Source organism: Epinephelus fuscoguttatus, linkage group LG12, assembly GCF_011397635.1.
Source record: "Epinephelus fuscoguttatus linkage group LG12, E.fuscoguttatus.final_Chr_v1".
Taxonomy (NCBI): domain Eukaryota; kingdom Metazoa; phylum Chordata; class Actinopteri; order Perciformes; family Serranidae; genus Epinephelus; species Epinephelus fuscoguttatus.
Genome location: NC_064763.1, coordinates 2,405,169 through 2,426,291, shown reverse-complemented (window position 1 = coordinate 2,426,291; position 21,123 = coordinate 2,405,169). Strand labels below are relative to the sequence as shown.

At 40.3% G+C, this 21,123-nt stretch overlaps 1 protein-coding gene across 2 annotated transcripts in view; it reads left to right on the top strand.

Annotated features, from left to right (window-relative positions):
- LOC125897944 (Down syndrome cell adhesion molecule homolog) overlaps positions 1–9,173 on the top strand; it is a 315,828-nt gene extending 306,655 nt beyond the window's left edge. For both annotated transcript variants that reach the window (XM_049591460.1, XM_049591459.1), the window contains exons 31-33: positions 1,847–2,044; positions 2,220–2,522; positions 7,144–9,173. In XM_049591460.1, the coding sequence (XP_049447417.1) occupies positions 1,847–2,044; positions 2,220–2,522; positions 7,144–7,523 (881 nt within the window). In that variant the 3' untranslated portion in view covers positions 7,524–9,173. The remainder of the gene's footprint in view (positions 1–1,846; positions 2,045–2,219; positions 2,523–7,143) is intronic.
- Positions 9,174–21,123: the final 11,950 nt, after the last annotated feature.

Here is a 21,123-nt window from a genome sequence, read left to right as displayed (position 1 = left end):
CATTAAGGGACTTTAAATTTGGCACAAATGTCCACTTGGACTGAAGAATAAACTGATTGGAATTTTGTGGTTCAAGGTCAAAGGTCAAGATCAGTTTGACATAATAAAATATGTTTTTGGCCATATCTCAAGAATTCATATGCTAATTATGAAAAAAACTCCACACAAATGTCTAATAGGATAAAATGATGACATGGCATTTTATATCCAAAAGGTCAGCTTCATTGTGACGTTATAATGTTCTATAAAAAATCTTTCTAACCATTACTCAACGTCATACCTCAGGAACAGAAGGGGAGACATTTGGTCAGATACTGAATTGGTGACACTAATCTTGGGTGTCCACCTTGAAACTGCACTGATTGTATAGATCTTCTGTGAAGTGAAGCATAGGGCTGTACCCAAATATTCGGATATTCGAATATTTGTTTCTATGGGTAGGTATTCGTTATGAAAATTTGGTATTCGATATTTGTTTTTTTATTTATTTATTTATTTATTTATTTATTTATTTATTTATTTTACATATTTTTTGGTGCTAAATGTAGTCTTTTTGTTGTTGGTAAATGTAGGTTATCAATAAAAATCAAAACTTTTAAATTGCATTGTTAAAAATGTGAAAATATAAAAGTATATAAAAGTTTTGAGGCTTTATTTATTTTTTTGTAGCTGTTTTTTCGTTATCTTTTGAATTTAATATGAATTATGGAACCGTTTTTGTCAACGTTTGTTTCCCCCGTTTTGTACAATAAATTATTATTTAAAGTTTCAACAAGTTTCTTTTGGAGTGCGTGACACAAGTGTGTTTTGAAAATGACCACGGACTGTCACCTGCTCAACGCATCAGTACTTTCGGATGCCGTGACAGTAATAGCCAATAATGTCAAAATATCATTTACAGACCGATTTAACAGACGCTCACTGCTGCCCGACCTGCAGGTCCATTTGCGGGTCCCGCAGGTTACAGGTCGACCCGCACATCACTACTCAGCTCAGTCTATAAGGCTGTACACACAACAGTAAGGCTATAGACATTATATTCTATTCAGGCCGGCAGAACCAGCAGCGCATCGGCTCTACAGTGCACAGCATTGCTGATTAACTATTTTATTGCAGCCCAGAGTGTCTGCCAGCAACCAATTACTTGCAGAGGCTTCCTACAACTTGTTTCAACGGTTCCGATTTAATCAGAAGACAAATTAAACAGGATGACTAGCCAATGTGAAAATCAAAAGAAAGCATAGAATAATATACTGAAGGAGACTGTTGTGCCATCACATTTTTTGTGGTTTGAGAGCAAAGATCCAGTCGCCGCTGTGCAAAACTCCACAATACAATTAGGTATTGGTAGCACTGAGTCTTTGAAAGGAGCCGAGCGTAAAACTGGAGAGAGCAGGCATCCCCCACCCCCCATCCCCGCCCGCCTGCCGAGAACGAATATTCGTTATAAATTCTGCCAAAGGTCCGAATGTTAAACAATGGTATTCGGGACAGCACTAGTGAAGCATTCATGTTTTCACAGATATGGATATAAACTTTAAGAGGAACTTGACTGATGTGTGGAGGCATACAACAATGGACTGTAATTCTAGTTTTTGTATCATTTTTTGAGTATAACACTTTCTATTCCTCCTGAATGTCTCACATGATGGTATGTCTGTGTAACTTGGTATGGCTTTTAGTTGGAAATGTGTGTCCAGGTAAGAAAGATGCAGGTTTTGGAAATTAACTGACATTAGATGCATTTGTTACCATTGCCATTTGCTATGATAATAGTTTCATTGAGTTTAGTCATGTCCTTGCCATGACCTGCATAAACACCCTGCGCTCTTCTCCTCATTCTCAGACCCTACTGCCCGCCGCACAGCCAAAGCTGGCCCAGCTGCTCGAAACCGCTACGCCAGCCAGTGGACCCTGAATCGCCCACACCCCCCAGTCTCCTCCCACACTCTCAGCACTGACTGGAGATTGCCCACTCCCAGAGTTGCAGGCTCTGTTGACAAGGAAAGTGACAGCTACAGCGTCAGCCCATCTCAGGACACAGGTAAGCAACAGATCTGGCTACAGCTGCTTTATAACAGCTGTAACAGTATAACACTACTCCTCATCCCTAACAGCAAACCTATGTCAGTTGTCTTTATTTTAACAAAGTTACATCCCAACAATTCTGCCACTCACTCTTGACACTGATCCCTCCACTAACCCTGGCCCATTTCCAGACCGAGCACGGAGCAGTATGGTGTCGACAGAGAGTGCGTCCTCTACCTACGAGGAGCTCGCCAGAGCCTACGAGCACGCTAAGATGGAAGAGCAGCTGCGCCACGCTAAGTTCACCATCACCGAATGCTTCATTTCTGACACTTCCTCAGAGCAGATGACAGCAGGCACCAATGACTACACAGACAGCCTAACCTCCAGCACACCGTCTGAATCTGGCATCTGCCGCTTTACTGCTTCCCCACCTAAGCCTCAGGATGTCAGCCGGGTCATGAACATGGCTGTGCCCAAGGCCCACAGACCGGGTGAGGCCACAGATCTGTCGTAGCCTGAACCTCAACAGCTATACCTTTGTTACAACTTAACAGTAATCCCTAAACTTTAGCATCCTGTCTAACACTGATATCCAACCATTAACTATGACTCTAATGTAGTGCTGCACGATTTGATAAAAATGTGCGATTGCGATTTTGGTGGACAATATCGCGATTTGCGATTGCGCTTACAATATAATAAATAAATGGTATCATGAGTCTCCTTGCTTGATTCAGTGTTCTCCTACCATTATATTAGGGGGGCACTGACCTTACCTGACCTGACCTGACATAGTGTTATGGACAGTGTGTAAATGACCATCAACAGACTGCTGATGCACAGTCAAACACGGCTCTCGCACAGCAGCGCAGCACGACACTGTACACTCAGTTGGAGCGGAGACAGTGTTGCGTTCAGGCGTTGTCACGTAAATGACAAATTCCAGCATGTGAATAGGTCATTACACAACACAGCAGCATGTCAAGTGGGCCAAACCCGTTTTTCATTTGTTATTCTATAGTTTGTTTTGCAGTCCGTCATTTCCCTGTGTCTCTTTGAGGTCTTGTCGTATGGTGTGACACTTACAAATGTTTGTGTAATTGTGCTTTGTTGTTGTTTCATGAGGCTCTGGTGGCTTTCAGTTGTCTCTTTGTCTTTAACATTACTTGGCTTGACATGCATTCTGGATGCATTCTTCATACTTTTCTGTGTGTTGATATAGATTGGTCGTGTTGCTGTAAGACGCAGTGACTTTAACTTTTAAAGTTTTATGCAGCACGTCTTTCTGTTCGACATTGCCGTACCTGAATCCAAAGTATCGCCATATAATAGGCATTGGGTTATTTTTCGCCACCAACTCAGCCTGTTTTTCGTCATGCTCATGTTCTTCTTCAGCATCCGTGTTAGTCACGGCTGCATGCTGGGTAGTCATGTGACCATACGTGTTGCACACACCAGGATAGCTTGTGGGCGTAATGTCAACAAACTTCACACTCTACAGGAGAGGTAGTCACCTTCACAGGCACACACGTTAACATTTAGTTACATTAAATCGCAAATCGCATCCTCTTATGCGGTTATGTAATCGCACAACCTGACATCGTGATTACAACTGCAATTAGATTAATCGTGCAGCACTAATGCCGACAGTGAATCCAGATGAAGGGTTGCTGAATGTATTCAAGTCGATGATTCTCTCAGTTAAGTTAGGCTTAGTCAGTGGTCGAATGTAACTACACTGAACAAAAATATAAACGCAACACTTTTGTTTTTGCTCCCATTTTTCGTGAGCTGGACTCAAAGATCTAAAACTTTTTCTATATACACAAAAGACCATTTCCCTCAAATATTGTTCACGAATCTGTCTAAATCTGTGTTAGTGAGCACTTCTCCTTTGCCGAGATAATCCATCCCACCTCACAGGTGTGGCATATCAAGATGCTGATTAAACAGCATGAATAATGCACAGGTGTGCCTTAGGCTGGCCACAATAAAAGGCCACTCTGACTCTGTGCAAACTCTGTGCAGTTTTGCTTTATTGTGGGGGTCTGGGGGGGTCAGAAAACCAGTCAGTATCTGGTGTGACCACCATTTGCCTCATGCAGTGCAATACATCTCCCTCGCATAGAGTTGATCAGGTTGTTGATTGTGGCCTGTGGAATGCTGGTCCACTCCTCTTCAATGGCTGTGCGAAGCTGCTGGATATTTTGGCAGGAACTGGAACACGCTGTCGTATACGCCGATCCAGAGCATCCCAAACATGCTCAATGGGTGACATGCCCGGTGAGTATGTTGGCCATGCAAGAACTGGGATGTTTTCAGCTTCCAGGAATTGTGTACAGATCCTTGCAACATGGGGCCGTGCATTATCATGCTGCAACGCGAGGTGATGGTCGTGGATGAATGGCACAACAATGGGCCTCAGGATCTCGTCATGGTATCACTGTGCATTCAAAATGCCATCAACAAAATGCACCTGTGTTCGGTGTCCATAACATACGCCTGCCCATACCATAACCCCACCGCCACCATGGGCCACTCGATCCACAACGTTGACATCAGCAAACCGCTCACCCACATGACGCCACACACGCTGTCGCCATCTGCCCTGAACAGTGAAAACAGGGATTCATCCGTGAGGAGAACACCTCTCCTCTGCCAGACGTCATCGAATGTGAGCATTTGCCCACTCAAGTCGGTTACGACGACGAACTGCAGTCAGGTCGAGACCCTGATGAGGACGACGAGCATGCAGATGAGCTTCCCTGACACGGTTTCTGACAGTTTGTGCTGAAATTCTTTGGTTATGCAAACCGATTGTCGCAGCAGCTGTCCGGGTGGCTGGTCTCAGACGATCTTGGAGGTGAACATGCTGGATGTGGAGGTCCTGGGCTGGTGTGGTTACATGTGGTCTGCAGTTGTGAGGCCGGTTGGATGTACTGCCAAATTGAAACGCCTTTGGAGACGGCTTATGGTAGAGAAATGAACATTCAATTCACGGGGAACAGCTCTGGTGGACATTCCTGCAGTCAACATGCCAATTGCACGCTCCCTCAAAACTTGCGACATCTGTGGCATTGTGCTGTGTGATAAAACTGAACATTTTAGAGTGGCCTTTTATTGTAGCCAGCCTAAGGCACATCTGTGCAATATTCATGCTGTCTAATCAGCATCTTGATATGCCACACCTGTGAGGTGGGATGGATTATCTTGGCAAAGGAGAAGTGTTCACTAACACAGATTTAGACAGATTTGTGAACAATATTCGAGGGAAATGGTCTTTTGTGTATGTAGAAAAAGTTTTAGATCTTTGAGTCCATCTCATGAAAAATGGGAGCAAAAACAAAAGTGTTACGTTTATATTTTTGTTCAGTGTAAGTACAAATTTGAGTACTTTACTTGAGTATTTTCTTTTCATACCATTACTCCTCGACTTTTCAGAGGGAAATATTGTACTTTTTACTTTTTACTTTTTACGTCACTACATTGACTGCTTTAGTTACTAGTTACTTTACCATTTACTTATTAGAACTTTTCAGAAATCATGAAGAGTTTATAAAATATTATGTTTTGTTATAAATTAATCTACTAAACAGTTTATACAGGTACAGCTGAAACAATTAGTCTATTACTCAGTTAACCAGTTGACAGAAAATGAATGGGCAACTATTTTGGTAAGTAATTTTCTATTTTATGTTCTATTAATTGTGAGTTTTTTGGGTGTCTTTTTGGAATGAATGAATTAATGTTACATACACTGAAAAGTATTGTATTTCATGTCTCCACCTGCTGGTGGGCTATCATGATAAGAGTATGCATGTATAATCTGATGTTAATTTCAATACAGAAGAGGCTCGATGATCACTAAAATAAGGTGGGGAAAAAAAGCTGGTTTATCAATATCATTATGGGTTATTGGTCAAATGAGTTGTTTCATATTGGCATAACGGATATTGGCAAAAAATCTAATATCATGCGCCCCTACTTAATAGAGATGCTAAAAAGATGATCATTTTAGATACAGCATCCACAGGCACTGTCACTGACGTTCCGGGCTTATTACTTGCTTAAATCCTTGCCTCTTCTTTTTACCCTTTGGAAATTGTTTAATTACGTGGACAGTTTCAACAAAGCATTGTGACACTAACAAAACTTTTCTAAATAACAATATGTAAGGGATAATGTATAATGAGCCGGTGAATACTGGGAAAATAACTCCCGACAAGGGAGTTATTTTCCCATCCCATTCCTCAAAATCTTTGTAGCTACTCTCCAAATAAGTTAAAAGAAATGTTAAAATCAGCCATTTCTGTTTGTTTTTTCCCTCGGAAGTTGTTTGACAGCTGCAGTGTTGCAGGGCAGCGTCCCTAGCAACGCTGGGCTACATAGTAATGTGTAATGACTGTTGCTACTAGCAGCGGTCATTACACAGTAATATCAGACCTCTGAATGCCGCGACAGACAAATCAGAATACAGCATTTAATAGAGCCATGTAATAATAAGAAATATTTCTCATTCGGGCACACTGATGATTATTGATTAATGTTAACTTAATTAAAAAAAAAACAAATAATTTAACCCCCCACTCGTTAATTAAGTTTACAAGTGGGGACTTTTGATATCTGTAAATTTAATGTGCTCCTGTGTGTGTGTACTGAGACATATAGAAAAACAGGTGATGGCTGTACATAAAAAAATACTGCAGTACAGACATGATTTATACTTAATAGAAATAGGCATATAACAGTGATATTGTAAGTCTAATTGAGTCAGCAGTGAGTGGGATAGAGGGTGGAGGGTCTTAAATTAGAGCTCAGTGTCTGAGCAAGGACAGAGGAAGACAACTTTCATGTCTCTACTGATTTATTGTTTTGATAAGCTGACATGCTGTATTGTCATCACCTATGGAGGCGAGTAAAAGAGATGCTCTCATTTTCAAAACAAACACAGAGTCTGCTTCAAGTGGAATGTGGTAGTCTTGACAGCTGTTTGATGCTATTTGAATTCTTCCATTTAAGATTAAGGTTAATATATAAAACATGTGAGAGAGTTGATGTTTAGCATGCGTTTTCCCCTGTGCCTAACTCGGATCTGTGTTTATTGTCCTGCAGGGGGCGAGTTGGTTCACCTTCCTCCGTACCTGCGCATGGACTTCCTGTTAAACCGAGGCATGTCCTGCTCGGGGTCATCTAGGGGGACAGCTAGTGGGGAAAGAGCAGCCATGGGTCAGGCCTGTCTGGAGCCCCAGAAAAGTCGCTCACTGAAGCGGCCCTCTCGCATGGCGCCCCCAACGCCCACAGAGGCCCCTCAGGCCAGCAGGGACCCAGTGGCCCAGTGGCAACCTGGCTCTGCAGCCACGCTCCCCCACAGAGAGGGCTCAGAGCTGGCTCAGGCTGCCAAGCTCAGCACCTCCCAGGAGTCCCTGCTGGACTCACGAGGACATCTCAAACAGAGCAGCAACCCCTACGCAAAGTCCTACACGCTGGTATAACAGCAGGGGCAACTAGGGTGGGACTAGAACTCACACTGGACTTAACACTCAAGTGCAGTAAACTGACTTTCACCACACAGTTCTGTATATATGTCCCCCCCTCCAAGGGCAGGGTCACTTTTACTAATCTCTTTTTATTCATTTTAGAGCGTTCTTTTATCTTGTTTTTTCCTCTCTTTTTTCTTCTTTTTTTTTTTGTTTCACTTGAGAAAAAAATTCACTCACGGAAATGACTCCAGTCGGAGTTTTGCCAAACTGATTGAGTAAAAAAGGAGCATTATTTATTCTTGATTATTGTTAATTCTTTATAATTAATCAGTGATTATTCATTGTTAGTTGTCCGTTATTAATGATCATTCATTACTGATTACAAAATTATCTATTATTACCACTAATACACTGTTTTTTAAAAAGGGAACCTGGACATCTTTGTTTTTTGTTAGTTTTTTCTGGAGTGGTTTTCTGGAGTCATTTTTTTCCTATGGAATATCCGTCTGAAACTCAGATTGAAACTTGGGAGAAATCTTGGAATGAAAGCAGTTGACACCAGTCCAAACTTTTCAGCTGCTCTCAAATTGTTACTTTTTTTGTTTGTTTGTTTGTTTTTTGAAGAAAAAAAAATCTATTTCCTATGGATGCATGGGGACTGACCAATTAAAAGACGATAAAGATTACGGTCATGGCTGGACAGCCCAGTCGAGCATTTTGTCACAATATGAAATGATCCAATGTGAAGATTTATTATTCTTATTACTATAAATATATATATAAAAAGAGAAATCACTTTTATTTGTGGACATTACAGGGAAGAATTGATTTGGTTAATAAAGTCCTTAGTCATGTTTGCACATATCTCGTTTTGATTAGGAAATTGAGTCTCTGTTGATCTTTCTCTCTGTCCCATTCTCTGATGGTGCAATATGAAAAAAAAAATATAAGAAGTATATGAAAACTATTGCTCTATGCTGTGCTGTAATGATGAAAAATAACTATGTTGTGAGTATACTTACAGGGCCGGACTCACTCCAGCTATGTATTCAGGTGTAGTTTACCACTGCTTTTTTGCCAGGGTGGTAAATCACGTTAGCTAGATTAGGGAGGGTTTAGAGAACTAATGGTTTGCACTTCACAACACCCCGACTCAAGTGTGTCCAGATAGATCCTCTTACTCTCAGTGCACTAGGCAGAGTCCTCAGGGCTCTCACTCTCCTCAGTCAAACAGTCAAACTGTTGCTGCAATGCAGTAATTCTCCTCTACAGGGAAAAAACAAACAAAAAAAACAACAGCAACAACATGAGACAATCCAGCAGAATCCCCCTTCAAACCAAACCTATAATGTCTATGGGAAATATCTAAAAAATGTGGTTCTACATAAGAAGCTGTTTTTGTTCCTGTCTACCCTGGCCCATTTCTGTTGTTTCTGTTCCTTTGAGTTAGCCTGAAGGGAGAAGAGTTTGATCCAAAATGCTGTGAGGTCATTCTGTCAGTTTGATTAGTTTCTATGATTAACTGTCTTTATCATGATTATACATTTTAATGGAAAAAAAAAAACATGTCACTTTTCATTTTTAACATGAGTGTTCACCATGGTGGCACCGGAATAAAGTGAAACTAACACAAAGTTCAAATTTGATTAATAAAATGGCTGTTCCCCAAAGTGTCCTCCACGACTTTGCCATGAGTGACTGATGATGGTGTGGAGATGAAGCAAAAGCACAGAGAGCTGGTCGGGGGGGGGGGGCTTTTCATCATGACAGCAGTGACACATCTTTTTTTATGTTGGTCAGTCCTATCATCTTCTATTATTCTGTAGCTTCCATGCTTGCTGGTAGCAGTGTTAAGCCCCATTTTCACCAAGCGGTCCACTTCAGTTCAATTCCGTTCAGTTCAGTTCAGTTCAGTTCAGTTCACTACACATTTTTTCCATTTCCACTGTGAAAAGAAGTTGCGGATGGTAACAACAGAATCGTTCCTTACCAGCCCTATTTTTGGTCACTCCTCTGTTGGGATACCTAGCACACTGATCCAGTTCTAAACGTTGCAGAGTTGTGGCTGGTTTTGAGGTTTATATAACCTCTGTTCATACTGTGGTAGGCCTCAAATGTATTAGTAAACTATAACTGTAAAATGAAAGGACATTTTTGCTGCCTCTGACTGCAGGTGTAGTCTGAGAAGAAAAAAAATGAATTCACTGGGCCGACTGCGGGCAATTTTTCAGGTGGAACATTTACTTTTAATGTTACTCAATGAGTTGACAACATGAATCCATCAACATACCTTAAATTTTAGAGTTGTCAAAATAGCATGTTAATTTCAATTAATTAATCACAGAAAAAAAATAATACGTAGAGAAAATGAATGATGATTGATGGTGTTCTGTGGTGCCCTTTGACCCGGTGCATATTCAAGGCCACAGTGGCTTTGTCACATGATGGGGGCAGACAAGAAGTCACTGCTTGGCCCTGTGAATGGAACATTTACATTTAAAAAATGCCCAGATGGAACTGTTGATAGGAGCACTGTTCTCTGCCATTTCTGCAGTAAAGAATTTTCATACTATCGGAGTACTTCAAGCCTGAAATATCACCGCAATGCAAAACATTTAACAGCGAACCCAGGAGCTGAGTCTGAGCTAGCACAGCCTCTGATGCCAGCGCTAGCAACCAGCCCCATCAAGCCACACTCGACCAGCCGTTCAGACGCGAACTGAGTAAGTCTACCTGTGATCCACTACCTAACAAAACTAACTGCAGACCAGTTACGGTGGTAGAGGTTAGGGGGACAATTGTGTTTAAAATCCAGCAGCTTCACTTTGACAAATCTGCCAAAATTCATTTGAACTGAAATCTTTTTTGTCCGGATTATGTGAGCTCTGAATTGCATATATTGTAATCCTCACTTGGAGAAAAAAAAAAGGTGGCAGGGCATCATTCCCGTGTGCTGCAGCAACACTAAACTGCTGCTCTTACCTAAGGAGGACTAAAAGCACAAATCAGCGATTTTTAAATGTACCACCAAGAGAGACTGTCACTCCAGTGTGTTCCTTTTTGTTATGAAAATATCAGCATGCAACCTCGTTCCCTGGATGATAAACAAGGTGCAGACGTTCTTATGCATCACTGCTGATAAGGAAATATAGCAAGAGCTGAACGGAACAGTGAGTAACAACAACCCTGCCCACATTTTTTTCTCTCTCAATTGAGAAAATCTAATGGTGGCCACAAAGTAAGGACAAACACAAACACATGAAAATAAAAATAAACAAATAAAAATCAGCAATATTTGTAATTACAAGTAGAATATAGAATGTACTGTCTTTGATTCGCTTATCCCATTTAATTTGATATCCCTATAATTATGACTCTTGACCACTCTTCTTTCAAGTATTGATATTGGGGCCCAATCTCGTACAAAAACCTCCAGAGTTCCTCTCAGCATGTGATTGTCTCTCCAATGGTAAGATGGACATAAGTTTTACATACCACAGCGTAATGTCAGGGGGCTGTTCATCCAACCATTTTTGTAAAATTGTAATGTGTGCAGCATACAAAGCTACTCTAAGGATGAACCTATACCTGCATTTGTAGCTGTAATCTAATCCTAGTACAAAATGATGTGGATTTAAAGGTATATCAATCCCAAATATTTTCTAAATCTCTCTTTGGACTGACAGCCAGAAATTGACAATTTTAGGGCACAACCACATGAGATGATTGTCAGTGCCACAACTATTTTTACATTTTCAACATAATGATGAGCATGAAGGATCATAGTTACACTGGACAGCTGGGGTAATTTTTTAATCATAATTTACTTTTATATACTTTATTAATCCCTAAGGGGGAATTTCAGTGTTTTCACTCTGTTGTCATATAAATATACACACAGCTCCGAAATACACACACACATGCACAAACAGGACCTTTTACATGCATTAAATAGAGAGATGTCAGAGTGAGGGGGCTGCCCATGGACAGGCACCACGAGCGGTTGGGGTTTCCGTGCCTTGCTCAAGTGCACCTCGGCAGTGCCCTGGAGGTGAAACTGGCACCTCTCCAGCTACCAGTCCATGCTCCATATTTTGGTCCGGGCGGGGACTTGAACTGGTGACCCTCCGGTTCCCAAGCCAAGTCCCCATGGACTGGGCTACTGCCACCCAACATGCAGTCTGTGAATAATCTTGTATTGGGTCTCATTGGATTTGTTAGAAAATGTAATTTTCTTTGCATTTAACAAATTTTTCTCCATGTCATCATCCAGATGGGACCCAAAATCCTCACTCCAGCATGTTTTACTGTTGATAGTAGGAATTTTAACAAACATATGGTCATAAATATAACTGAGAAATTTCTTCTTTAAAGAAGAAGCTTTCAGTAGTATTTTTTTCAGGCTGATTAATGTTCAAACTTTTATATATTTAGTCCAGGGGCCAAGGGGCTAATTTTCACAAATTGGTATCACTTAAAGGGACCAAACAATTTTGGTATTTTTGACTTCCTCTATGTCTCTAGTTTACATTGTGGTATGATGAACTGCCTATGTAGTAGCTTAATAAAATTTTTTGGATGATCTTTGGGTCCTCCCCAAAATTGAAAATAGTCAAAATTTAGGCTTCTCCAAAAGGAACAGTGTCTGCCTTATCACATGAATCTCAGGAAATAATTATCAGAATGTCACCAAATTTGGACTGAATGTTCACAGGCAGTTGCTGCACACAATGCAGCAAAGATTTCATCAGTATCTTGCTCCTTTTAAAAAAATGTATACACCTAAACACACATGAATTACAGGCGGACATGGAATAAGGAATAAAAAATCCAAAAGGCATGTGTATATATGTGTTTGCCATTATTAATGTAAATAAGCCAATCACACCAAAATTGCATTTATATGTGCCAGAGAATGTCATCTTATCATGAAAGTAGGTTATTAGATCATTCACCTCACCATCTGATGTCACCAGCCCCTGACAGGTAACTAGTGCAGCCAGAACTTCAAACAGACAAATAGAATGGGGCCCTATTAGTCCAGGGGCTAAATGGATTGTTTTCACAACTTGGTAGGCCCCTATCACCCACGGGGACCAAACAATTTTGGCATTTTTATCACTCTACAGGTCTCTAGTTTATATTTTGGTATGATAGCCCTGCCTATCTAGTAGCTTAATTATAGTTATCACTCTGTAAACAAACTTACACCCATGTAGGCAAAACACTACAAATAGGGTGAAAAATTAACTAATAGATATCCCCAAGTAACTTGCCCAGTTGATCACTCATATTAAGACAAGTATTTTTTGTATTACAAGTTTTCTGAAATATTTTATTTAAATATGCACCAATTTCGTTAATGAAGACAATCACAAGGAGGGGAAATTGATTACACAGTTACTATGCTAACACTTAGTGTTACTGTAGCCTACAGTAGGCCTACTAGCACTGAGAGCTGCCCAGTTGCTATTTGACCCATAACTAGGAAGTAAAGGGAGTGCTACCGCTTGCCTAAGGCGGACTCCCACGCTAGCAGAGGGAAGGAGGTGCCTTATTTCCCCATTGTAGGCCGTCCTAAAATAGGGGGGCCCACCTGCTGCCCTCATCCTAGCTAACACTACTATAGAGCTACTATACTGAAATTGAATGTCAGCGAGCATGGAGAGACAGCAGTGGCAGACTTCGAATCAGATGGAGAAGAGACAGGAGCTGTGGCTGGTGAGTCCTTAAAACAGAGGGAGAGATGGCATAAGTCACAGAGATAATGTCAACACTAGGAACATGAATTAGAATTTAGACCATCTAGAGCCGCTATATAGTATAGCATTTACTCTGTCACATCATTCAGCTCCGGAAAACATTCCAGCTCATTTGCCTGGTTGCTGCAGGTTTGTAGTAAAGCCCAATATCACAAATCACAATTTGCCTCACAGGGCTTTACAACATATGACATCCCTCTGTCCTTTGGACCCTCACAGCGGATAAGGAAAAACTCCCCAAAAAAACCCTTTAACAGGGAAAAAAACGGTAGAAACCTCAGGAAGAGCAACTGAGGAGGGATCCCTCTTCCAGGACGGACAGATGTGCAATAGATGTCGTACAGAACAGATCAACATAATAAATTAACAGTAATCCATATGACACAATGAGACAGAAAGAGAGAGAGACAGAGACAGAGAGAGATGCAGGACAGATGGTAATAACAGTAGCTTACAACAACATTAACGAAAGTAATCATATTATAATTATAGTTCTGGTTACTGCGGTACAATATGTTGAAAGTATATATTAATATCTGATAGTATACATGTGTGACAATAATCATATGTGTATAATAACAGTAGAAGTATGACTAATGATAGCAGCAGCAGGAGGCATCTGGCAGGACCACGGCAGCAGCACAACCACACATGTCACACTATCCAGGCACCGCTGCAATACGAGTTAACCTGAGAGACAGTGGAGCACAAAAAGGGTCAAAAAGGGGCTGACTACTTGTTGGGTTATTTCAACCCAAAAAATTGGGTTATTCATTTCAACCCACCTTTTGGGTCAAATAATCAACCCAAATGTTGGGTTATATTGACTACAATGTTTGGTAGGTTATTTTAACCCAACTTTTGGGTTGATTATTTGACCCAAAATTTGGGTTATTTTTGAATTAAATTAAAGGACTACTTCACCACTTTTCAACCTAGGTCAGTGTGTGGTAAGTATGCCTTATTTCATCCAAAAATGATCACTTTACTTTCTTTGAAGCTCTGTGATTCTACAGGGAGTGCTCCAAACTTATTTAGTGACACCTCAGTTATAGGAGTGAATGACTGAAGTGTCACTGGTAAATAAGTTTGGAGCACTCCCTGTGGACCCACAGAGCATGAAATAATGCAAAGTGATTATTTTTGGATGAAATAAGGCATACTTACCACACACTGACCTAGGTTGAAAAGTGGTGAAGTGGTCCTCAACTACAATTACTTACAATTAATTAGAATTACATGTTTTATTGCATTGAAAATCTATACAAATTCAAATCTAAAAAAATGAAAACAAACTGGTAAATATGTATTTATTAACAATGTATTTATTTACAATTTTAAGATTATGAGTACACTGCAACGTTTCAGGTGATTACAAAACAATAAAATCATTGATTAACCCATTAAAATTGGATGCATTTGTGGGAAATATCCCTTTAAGAACTTAGTTCTGCTAAGAACACACTGGACTTAAATTTTTTCAAACATTTGTCATAACTATTTAAAAGGAATATTATGAAAAAAAAAACAGGGGAACATGTTAGGAGGGAATATTAAATAACTGGGTTAACGATTTCAAATTCTGCAATTAAGTATTGCAGTCTTTAAAAATTTGACTGGTTTTGATTCTGGTCCCTCGACCACCTGCTGGAGAAACTCTCATGCATGAGCACGCTGCTTGGGGTAGTTAATGTCAAACACATAAAATGTCTTAAAGCACACATCAACTGCCCCAAGCAGTGTGCTCTGAGGGAGTGCCTGACCTGCCAGGATAACAAATGCCTGAGATGCACATTGCTGCGAGTCTCCCAGCGCCAGGACGAAGGGGTATGGCCTTGAAGCCTCAGCCTGCTGAATGTACTCCACCATATTTGTTCCAACCTAAGACAGACACAAAGAAAGAAAGAAAAAGAAAGAAAGAAAGATACATAAAATAAAGTGAATATTGTGCTGAAAGCGATTCGTAAACAAGATAATAGATTACCAGTCTGGGGTACAATATTGATAATGACTGTACAAGGAAGCCAAATGAAATCTAGTGAGAAAACTAACATCTTTCTTTAATAATCAGTGGTAAAGCAACATTTCCCCACTTCATATTTCCCTTCAAGTATGCAAAATTGTACTTACAGGCGTGTAGTCTATGAAGGCAGCCCGGGATTCTTCAGCAGAGTGCCGGAGGGTCTTTTTTCCAATTCAGTAGACTGTCTGCGGCGCCATGGCGGGTATCAGTGTGAGGGCTAGTTCCCCTTTGGCATCTGTAGGGTAACAATATTCTAGGTATTAATAGGGCGGGGCTGACATTTAATTTTAGTTAAAATACCAATTTAATTTTCAAGACCTTTTCAATACCTCTAAAAAATAAAAATTCAATTACTGTGGCAATAGAAATGGACAAACTATCACAATTTATCGACAAACAGTAAAATTGGCAAAAGCAACCAAAATAGCATATCTATAAGCTCACAACACCTCGCATTTTCGAGCATTATTGAAGATCTGCTATTTCCGCTATTCTATATCTGTAAAATTCAGGAATACAACGATGAAACAAAAATTTACTCCACTTCTAAAAACCCAGACATTTTAAGACATTGAATTTCAGAACCTAAGTGAAGGCACTGTAAGGAGGATTCATCTGTGTTGAGATATTTTGTGCATTGCTCACATCCCCTCTGTATGTTAGTCTGCCATGGGTAGATTTAACTCAGATACCACTGCTGTCAACTTTTTTGCATAACTGCTCCAAATATTTAAAAAAACAAAAAAACAATTATGCCTTTGTTTTGGACACATCAATAAATTTAAAGCCAACACAACAAAACCATAAATATTTGTAATATTGATCAATTTAGCAAAACAACAATGGCAGCAGTGTAATCATAGTGCAAATATATGCCCTTATTTAACCTAAAAAAAATTGATTAATTTAAGCGGCTATCAATTAACAAATACTGCAGTTATTTTTATGTTATGTAATCTTTATTCTCACTGTATTTATTAATTAAAACAACATATGCCATGTATTGTAGCTTAATTCCTACACAAATATGACAGTGTCTCAGGGCTTAAAGTGAAAAATTTGTCAATCATTCTCCATCTATAATTTTGCACCCTACTTGAGCCATGCCCACCTCTATTTATTTTTCACCCCTCTCTCCAGTTCTGCTGTATTAACACTAGGTTTAATATATTTTGCTTCCATCTCTCTGCCCTGCTCTACTCTACTTCAACACTACTTAGCTCTCTCTCTACTCTACCAGTATACTACCACATCCACCTATTGCACAAAACACACAGAACAGTGTGTCCCCTAGGATGGAGTTGTAGCAGCAGAGGTGAAGCTCACGCATGAAAAATAATTTTCACATGCGTGAAACTTTTTTGTATGCTTGCAAAGCACAGCCTGCTAGGATGTTTCTGTGTATCTACTGGCACCAGAAGGGCTCTTTAGGACTAAGTACATACAGTACATGTGCGCACAGTATGAGCAGGTGAAATGTCTGTCTAGCTTACATATGAGGTGTCTCAAGATTTAGGAACATATAATTGTATTGAATATAATAAAAGTAAAAAGTCACTTGACATGCTGCTGTTTTGTGCTATGACCTATTTCAATTCAATTTCAATTCATTCATTCATTCATTCATCTTCTAACCGCTTCATCCTCTTGAGGGTCGCGGGGGGGCTGGAGCCTATCCCAGCTACATCGGGCGAGAGGCAGGGTACACCCTGGACAGGTCGCCAGACTATCGCAGGGCTGACACATAGAGACAAACAACCATTCACGCTCACATTCACACCTACGGACAATTTAGAGTCACCAATTAACCTAGTCCCCAATCTGCATGTCTTTGGACTGTGGGAGGAAGCCGGAGTGCCCGGAGAGAACCCACGCTGACACGGGGAGAACATGCAAACTCCACACAGAAGGGCTCCCACGCCCGGGATCGAACCGGCAACCCTCTTGCTGTGAGGCGAGAGTGCTAACCACCACACCACCGTGCCGCCCTCAATTTCAATTCAGTTTTATTCAATTCAATTCAATTTTATTTATAAAGCCCAATATCACAAATCACAGTTTGCCTCACAGGGCTTTACAGCATAAGTGTTGGAAGTTGTTATTTATGTGACAACACCTGAACACAACACAAGCTCAGCATGAGTGCCGTGCTACGCTGCTGTGCGAGCAGCTGTTGGTCTGTGCAGCAGTCTGTCGATGGTTATTTATGCTACACACTGTCCATAACAATAACTTTGTCAGCTGACAAACTGCACCGGGCTCGGGGTCAGGTTTGGTCAGGAAAATGCGGCCCGAGCCGCTCTAGCGTGTTCACCTGTGTGTGTGGCGGAACTCCGCTGTGCGCGATACAGAGAACAGAGGAGAATTGTTAACGCGGAACCATGTAGAGACAGAAATGACACAATGACATGGTATATGCACATTTTCAAGTACAATACCCATGGGGTATTTTAACCATTTCTTCATTTGCCAAAGTCAAGAAATAAACAACCAAGAGAAACACACCAATCTAAATCCTTCACTCCTACAATTCCAGACATTTTCAAACCTTGAAAATGTAAGTGAGACTTAAAGAGCAAGTTGCAGGTTTATTTTTTTTTTACTGGATTTACACTTCATGTATTATAAAAATTATCCTGTGAAAGGTTAATGTATGATTTTAGTAGATTAATGAGCCATAAAGGCAGAAATTAAGATGGAAAAGTTAGCATTTTGAGCAGCACCCTTAAAAATAGCTTTTTTTTCAACAATGCGTCATATTACGTCACATAAGGGAGTCGTTGGCTGCGTCCAAAAGGCCAAGTAGTATGGATTGTAGTAGACCAAATTAGTATGTAGTATGTCCGAAACCGTAGTAGGGAGGAGTAGTATGCTACCACACCTACGAAACACGCCTACATTGTAGTGTGATCGCAGAGCATACTGCAGGGCTACTACTTACCCAAAATGCACCGTGGGCTTCTTCTTCATCTTCTTCTTCATCGTAGACGTTGCACGGCATGTTACCGCCCTCATCAGTCTCCTATTTAAATGCAACATGCTTGCTGCCCGGCAAGATTCAAAACAGGAGCAGCGCATCAATACAGATTTAACTACATGCACACTTTGTTACATGACACATATATATGACCATTTCATGTATAATGTCACATTGTTGTGGCTGCATAGGTCTGTACACCTCCTTCATTATGTGCAACAAGCTAAAGATTTAAGTTGCACAAATATACAATTATCAACACACACACTGTTTTCATTGGTCAAAAATGTATTTCTGCTAATAATATGAACAAAGCGGTCTGTTTTATACCGGTATTAAGTTAGTTTGATATTGGACATTCACATTCATTTGACATTCAAAAGAAAAGTAAATATCTATTATATGCTAAAACCATTTGAGTGAATGATGTCAAACCAACTGTTTAACATAGAGACTAATATTCCTCACATGCCACAACACTTCTTTTTGAAATATATCTTATGTATAAGTTTTGAGGACTTTTTAAATGTAAAAAAACTCATATAAAACTATTATTCTCCATATAAAACTATTATTGACCATGTAACCGCTGGATGCCAAACCAACTGTGCAATATTAGAGGAATATTAGACTATGTTAAACTTAAAGGCCTCAATTTTCACTAAATTGATTCATCAACTTTCAATACTTTTTAAATCTCTGCAGACACCCTGGATGTAATATCTTGCAAACCTTTCACAACTCACCAGCACACGTGCAGTACAGATACTTAGCACAGGATCATTTCTAGTAGCATATGCTATAAAGACTGTAGCACTGTACAGCCCTGCTGCAATATTTAGCAACATTTATGAGGCCAACAATCAGACATCAGAAAAAACACTATTATCACAGTGTACAGCTGTAAAACCTCATGTTACATGTTACATGAGTGAGAGGGGACAGGGGACAGACCCAAAGAACTGTCAGGTGGGTAAAGAGTGGCCGGCTTCATTTTTGGGCAATTTCAATTGTCACAGGTGCGTTCAGATTTTGGTGCAGTACCTCAGCTAAACCAGCAGATGGGGTGCTTTCGTAGGCCACCAATCTTTTAGTATGTCCAAATGGACCCAACTTGTTTAGTAGGTAGGAGTAGTATCTAATGGTAGTACGTAGTAGTATGCAGTATGCCAGTGGGCCTTTCGGACGCAGCCGTTGTCCCCTGTCCCAGCTGCAGTACACTGTGCGGTCTAGGTACTAATGAGTCTGAGCCGTCGTCATTTAGGCTAGTGAATTTGTATTTTTTCGCTAATTTTGTTTTGCATTTTATCATTTTTCATCATCATGAATAATTGTCTTTGTGCAGGCTGCACTTAATCCAGCCTGTCTGGACCTGAAGGACACTTTATAGCAGGAAAAGCAGCAGCTAGTATTCGTTCAGGTGAAGAGGCAGGAGGGTTATGTTATTTTGCGATATGATGATGTTCAGGATGGGCTCTGCCTTCAGTAGCATCGCTGCGCCGACCGGATACGTGAACTGCTCTGGTAAGTCCTTGTTTCTAATGTTTTTAACTTCCAAATCAGTCAGCACAATGTATTGGACTGAGAAGTAACGCCTGATGTGTGTTGTATAGGCAGCGAAACTAACCTGTAAAACCACAGAGGGATAATGCTAACGTTAGTTAGATAGGTAAATGTTATTAGCATCCTGCTCTGTAAACGAGGTTACTGTTTGACACGCATCACATTAGTTATTCACTTCAGTCATCTGGTGTTAACGCAGGATCCTGGTGTCAGAGCTCGCTGACTGTCTGTTTGCTCAGGTAAAACATTTGTGACTTTTACTTGCTGGTGTTGTCATGTTGCTGTTTTGGGAGGTGCGGTGTTGTCTCTGAGGTAGCGTTACACTCATATCTAATGTCAGCTGTATTTGTTCTATATCACAGTTATTAACTGTCACTATATTCTCTGGCAGAATAGTTAATATACATTGGTGGAAAAAAGTTTTCGGACACCCTTAAAATTTTACACAATCTCAAATATTATCATGAAATATTTGTGGAAAAATCTTTTTTGTGTTTCAAAAGGTGTGGCTGCATTAGACAGATACAAACAAATACAAATTATATTTTTTTGTTTGTTGTTTACAAGAAAAACTAACAAAACTAAATTCTTGACAGTTTCAATATGTCAGTTCTCAACATTGTCGGTATCAAAGTCAACAAATAACAGAGAATGTGTTCAAAACTGAACAAAAAATAAATAAACCATCACATCATCAAAATAATATTTAGTAGTCCTGCCATTGGCATGTAGTAGAGCTCTAATCCTGGCTGGCATGTTCCCCACGAGCCTTTCACACTGTTGAGGGGTAATCTTGTCCCATTCTTCTTGAATTACTGCTTTTAATTCTTCTAAATTCTTTGGTTTATGCTTTTAAACAGACCTTTTGATAATACACCAAAGATTTTCAATGGGGCTAATGTCCGGGGATTGATCTTGACACTAAAAGAACATGATACTGTGCTCCTGCAGCCAAGTTCAACTGGCCATGGAGGTGTGGCAAGGCATTATCTTGTTGAAACATCCAGTTTTTACCTCGACGGAACAGTGCACGTGCAGAAGGGAGCATGTGGGTTTGGAGAATGGTACAATACTTGGTAGAGTTCAATGTGCCATCACAGACAGTGAGATGACCAACACCAGCAGCACTCATGCATCCCCAAACCATGATACTGCCTCCACCATGCTTGACAGTAGGTACTGTACATGCTGGAGATAATGCTTCACCTGGCCTTCTGCGTACCCTCACATTAGTAGGAGGAAGATAAAGCTGGAAACTGGACTCATCTGACCACAAAATCTTCTTCC